The sequence below is a fragment of the Lactuca sativa genome, chromosome 7 (genome assembly GCF_002870075.4).
Source record: "Lactuca sativa cultivar Salinas chromosome 7, Lsat_Salinas_v11, whole genome shotgun sequence".
NCBI classification, from domain to species: Eukaryota; Viridiplantae; Streptophyta; class Magnoliopsida; order Asterales; family Asteraceae; genus Lactuca; species Lactuca sativa.
Genome location: NC_056629.2, coordinates 85,129,923 through 85,135,611, shown reverse-complemented (window position 1 = coordinate 85,135,611; position 5,689 = coordinate 85,129,923). Strand labels below are relative to the sequence as shown.

The window sequence follows — 5,689 nt, the reverse complement described above, 5'->3', positions numbered from 1 at the left end:
AAAAAAAAAAGGAAATCAACCATATCTTGATTTCTTGAAGCTCAAATTGCTCCTCATGGAATATTCTCTCTCTAATGCCTCTTCATTTCTTGGAAAATATTGGTAACCTTTGGCGATAATCTTGGAAGAAATTTGAACATCTAAACCACAAACACAAGATGCAAACATAAATATTTTTTGACAATTTTACCCTTCACAAACACCGACTTAATAAAATCAAGACTAAATGAAAAAAATAGCAATGTACTTCTATTTTTTTTTTTAGTATTATAGCATCCAATTCTTTTCTTAATAAGAAATTGTACTTTGAAAAATCCACCTAATGATAGCATTATAATTTTTATTTTGTTATAAAGAAGTCATACTTTGAAAAGTATAACAAATTATAACATTAAAATCATCTTTTCTATATGGATAATGCTCTGCTATAATTGCTAGATTTTTCAAAGTACAATATCGATATTCGGATTCTATAAAAAAACCTTGTATTTTGAACAAAAATTTCCTGATTAAACCTCAAATTTATTTTTTGCATGAAAAAGACCTTGTATTTGTTTCATTTTTTCTGAAAAAACCCTCACTTTTGCATTTTTTTTTCCGAAAAAATATTCTAAATGCTTCCAAATAAACCCTCAACTTTTCTAGTTTTTCCCAAAAAAACCCTCACATTTTACATTTTTTTTGGAAAAAAATAACTAAATACAAGGTCTTTTATGAGATTAACCCTAAGATTTCACAATGAAATATCTAACAACTGTATTATTGTATTTCCATTTTTTTTTCTTGTGACAACTTTACACGTTAAAAAATTCACTCAAAGTTTCAAACTATAGCAATAATTTTTTTTTGTTTGTATATGGAAAACATCGATACAATTAGGTAAAAGATTTTTAAAATTACAAGACTATAATATAAAAAAAAAACAAAACAAAACAAAAACAAAAGTAAGATGCTATAAAAAACAAATAAATAAAAGTACATTGCTATTTTTCAACAAAAATTCAAGTGAAAAACATACCCAAAGCTTCACACATGCATCAAGGATCACAGGAATCAAGCAAACAAATATAACAATAGCTGATTGATCAACATCAAAACCGTAATGTTCCACAATTATTTCTAGTAAAGTCTGCCAACCAGACTCTGAATGATACCTGAAATTTTTCCAAAAAAGAAATTTCATTTTAAGGTTAAAGAAATTAATTTGACTTTCAAAGGTCAAAATGTTGACTTTTTACCCGAGAAAAATATCAGTAATAAGTATAATTAAGAATGCCTTCCCAGTGTCTGAAACATTGTTTATTATCTTATACCCTGTAAATTTCAGCAAAGCTACCTACAAAAAAAAAAAAAAATACTTTTTTTAAGCAAACATTTTAAAAATACACAATCTTAATGTAACACCTTTTCATCTTTTTCCCAATTTCATATGAAATTACAACAATTTATTTTAGGACTAAAAAGGTTCGATATTTTAATATGTTAATTGCATGAATTGGTAGAAAAGTGAAAACATTGTCGCAAAAATTAGCGTTTAACATGTGACATATAATGAGGTTTTTACATTATTGCATATTTTGTACAAAAAATGTAATTTGGTTGCATATTTTGTTCAAAAACTATCATCTGGAAAACACAAAAATGTGAAACATTGTTGCATAAATACGTATTGAACCCTCAAAGTAAACTAAGGATTTAGGATTTTTATGCAGAAACGAGGCCGTATTTGACTTTTGAAAGTCAAAATTCATTGTAAGCAATTGAAATGAAGGTCAATTGTAGAAAATTCAAAATCGATACATATTTTACCAAGTACATTGATATTGTGGGAAAAGGAAAAAAAAACATGATTATATTACAATAATATGATTTCTTTAAAAGGAAAAAAGGAAAAAAGGGAAAGAGTAAACACCTGATTTTGATTGAAATACAAAAGAAGAAATAATGATATTCCAAATACCATATCTGACCATATATTAGCAAATGCACTTCGGTTTATTAATCTCCATTCATCTCTCAATTCTAACCTGTTATAACAACAAACAAACAAACAAACAAACATTATTCTCTTACAATAATATGATATATAAACAAATCAATGGAAAATTGTAGAACCATTTAACTTACGCTTTGTGCCTTAACTCTAAATAAAGCTCTTCTTCAGAAATCGGTGGAGATTTCCCAATTTCTACCTCAAATTTGTATCTCTCTTTTTCAACTTTTAACTCTTTAACCATTTCAAGCTTTTGATGCTTTCTTACATCAAGAATCTCTGCTGCAAGTGGTACTGTTTTCACATACCTGTTTAATGTATCCACTTAGTAATTTTTGTAAGTTTTCACTACTATAATTGATTTTGCTTTTTATTTGTAGAAAATACATAAAATAGGAGGTTATTGTGTAGCAATAGCAATAGTTACCTATCAAGAAAAGGCATAAGAACATAATCATGAACCAAAAAATCCAATGCCCATGGTATAATTATCAACACTGCTAAAAATTTAGCCTGAAAGAAGATCGTTATGTTATGGATTTAGAGGTAAATAGTATATAGAATACAAGTTTTAGAGGGAAATGACAAGATTGTCCCTTTAATGTTATCGCAAATTCACAATTATGGATGAATAAACTTACTGAATTAACAGAAGCGTAGCGAAAAACACGATCTTGATACAATATATCATCATCTTCTCTTCCAAAAACCAAATCCCTAACAGATTCAGCCAAACCTCTTCCAGGGATAATATCGCTTAAATCTTCTTGATCATCTTCGACACGAGGTTCTTGGACCCATGAAGAACCATTACTACCATTATTTGTTCCATCGAGAAGCCAATCTTCCCACCTTTTTTGCTCTTCATTTTGCACACCTTCTTGCGCTTCCCTTAATTCTACTATCGCTTCAGCTCTCCTTTTCCATGCTTCGAATTTCTCACCCTCGGATACCTCTTCATCGTCGCTAGAATCCTTTCCGAATTCCTCTTCGGCTTCGAGCATTTCATCGTCTTTTAAGCCGAACCAATTACCATCTTCATCGAAAAAGAATTTCTGCCACCAACTGCGATTTCGGTTGTGTTTTTTCTTTGCGTTGGGGATTAACCTTCTGATTCTTCTCCTTCCGACACCAATTACGTGAACAGGACTATCAAAATATAATGGTTTAAGACTGGTGGATCTTTGATTGGAAAACAACAAGTTGTTATGACAGAAGACCATTGAAGTGCTCATTAAGGAGATGTATACCATAACCCCACATCTTTCAAACTCATATAATGGCGAAGTAAGCTATTTTCTGACTCTACAGACGAAATTAAGAGAAACCATTCAAAACCCACACACGGAAGTCCTGTTAATGCTCAATTTTGCATCGATTTGTTATTCGCAAACTGAATGGACGATAATTCCTTGAGAAGTTACCACTGCGGATAAACCCTAAATGCCCAGAAGAAATGGTGGGTCAAAAACTGAAATGGGTGAAAGAAATGTGTTGTAGAAGAGAATTCAGAATTGTAATGTGGATTTTGATGTGTGTAGCTTATTGGGGTTATTCGTTTTGTGTTTGGCGTTAAGGGTTTATCGGATTGCTTTCCTCTCCACTTTCTTCAGCTGGAAAATGCCTGTTTGGAAAAGTATAGGACCAGCAGAAGCCAAGACAGAGTGAGGGGGAGAACGGATAACGGATATCATTCGAGAACAAAGAAATGGCCTTTTTGACACGCCATCTTTGAGTTTGTGATATTTTTCTTGTGTAAACGTATGACATTTCTATGCCCATGTAATTATTATTATTTTTTTTTTAAGACAAAACTGCAAATTTGGTATACGGGTATTCAAAAAGTTTTGGATATGATTTAAAAAAATTTCAATTTAGATGGAAGGTCCAAAATCAAAGTTTTTCTTGGTTATTAGATCAAAAAAACTTATGGTTTTTGATCCAAAAAAACTTAAAAAGCCGGTTATGTCATTTTAATTTCTTTTTTCTTTTTTATAAGTATTTTAATGCTATTTTGATTAAAAATTTTAATTTCATCCCCACCCCCACCACACACACACACACTCTCTCTCTCTCTCTCTCTCTCTCTCTCTCTCTCTCTCTCTCTCTTATTTATCGAATCAAGAAAAAAAAACAAAGATTTTTGCTACTTGGCTATCAGATTATACGTACAAGGAGATCCCAAAAAACCAGGTTCTTCAATTTTTTTTGCCCAGCTTTAAAAAAACACATTTTTGTTCTTCAAGATCAAACATACAGTTACACACATACACTCCACCTTTTAATCTCGAGCTTCAATTCAATTTTTTATCCCCATCTCTCTCTCTCTCTCTCTCTCTCTCTCTCTCTCTCTCTCGTACATGTTTCTTCCTAGCCCTAGATAAATTTTCCCTCTTCCCTGATATTGTAATCAGAGGTGAGTGGTGTTCCCTCATTTTCAGTTCCAACTCACTAACACATATTCATCCATATGCACTTCCAAGTGACAATTCAAGAACCACACACCCAAATTGTATGCTCGAAATCGAATAGAAACCCAACAACCAGAAGGCACACCAATCGTATTCCTTTCAAGAGGGTTAATAAGGTTAAACTTCTTCTGATCTATCTTTAATGACTGTAATACCGATTGAAATTTTGATTTCTGGGTGGCTCTCACTTCCCCAAGTTCTCCAACTCAATAGCTTAAACAAACAGAGGATTCACTACAACTTCATCTCTATTAGATGCATATTGATTTGTCATCTAAAAAAATTGGTGTGTGTTGTAGTTTGATGTATGATTTCGGAAATGCAAAGACAAGCCCATGTTTTAGTTGTTGGAAGAACTTGTGATGCTTCTTTAGTCCAATTCATCGGATTCTTGAACTTAGAGATGGAATCTAGTTTGGTTTGTGTGAATTGATTCATTTGTTTTTTCTTTTGAGTTTGTGTTCCTCAACATTCAATTTGTAATTTTGTTCGGGGTGGGGGGTTTAGTTTCAGTTAGGGTTCAATATGCATGTTTATTTGTTGGTCTTTTGTTCTAGTCATTGCCAAATGTTGTTAAATAAGTTCTTGGTCAAAATTGGATTAGAGAAAATAAGATACTAAGAGGAAGACAGTTAGCCAGAGGAAAGGAAATAGAGTGTGGGATGGGTGATCTAAAGAATTGAGAGAGAGAGAGAGAGAGAGAGAGAGAGAGAGAGAGAGTGATATTTTATTTTTTATTATTTATTTTTAATTATTTAAATAACAAAATAAATAAAGAAAATAGAAAAAAAATGGAAAGGATTAAATCGACTTTTCAAGTGTATGAAGGACCAAAAACCAAAAAAAAAAAAAAAACCTTGATTTTGGACATTCCAAGTTGAAATTATTTTAATTTTTTTTTTGAAAAAAAGACAAAAAAAAAAAAAAAAAAAAAAAAAAAAAAAAAAAAAAAACCTAAAAACCGAGTACATATATGTTTAAATTATTTTTTATTTTTTTTTAAGTTAAAAAACAAAAATAAACAAAAATTTTAAAAAAAAAAAAAAAAAACCCAATTAAATTGCGTTCCATGGACGTTCGTTACACGTGATTAAATCATTGAGTCTATATTAATTACCACGGACGTGAGTCGCATGTGAACGCATCACGCTCAAGTATTGAGTTTGACGTTTGTACCATTGATGAAATGGACGGTGAAGAATTATACTCGCAATCCTCACCATTT

The 5,689-nt window shown here is 31.1% G+C and overlaps 1 protein-coding gene across 1 annotated transcript; it reads right to left on the bottom strand.

The window, feature by feature from the left end:
* LOC111887658 (chloroplast envelope membrane protein) lies at positions 1-3,729 on the bottom strand. Its single transcript, XM_023883830.3, has 7 exons — positions 2,635-3,729; positions 2,421-2,506; positions 2,128-2,301; positions 1,913-2,027; positions 1,239-1,336; positions 1,019-1,154; positions 1-140 (listed from the first exon to the last, which is right to left on the bottom strand). The coding sequence occupies exons 1-7, from the start codon at positions 3,244-3,246 to the stop codon at positions 72-74; spliced, it is 1,290 nt and encodes a 429-aa protein (XP_023739598.1). The 5' UTR covers positions 3,247-3,729; the 3' UTR covers positions 1-71.
* Between the last annotated feature and the right edge of the window lie 1,960 nt (positions 3,730-5,689).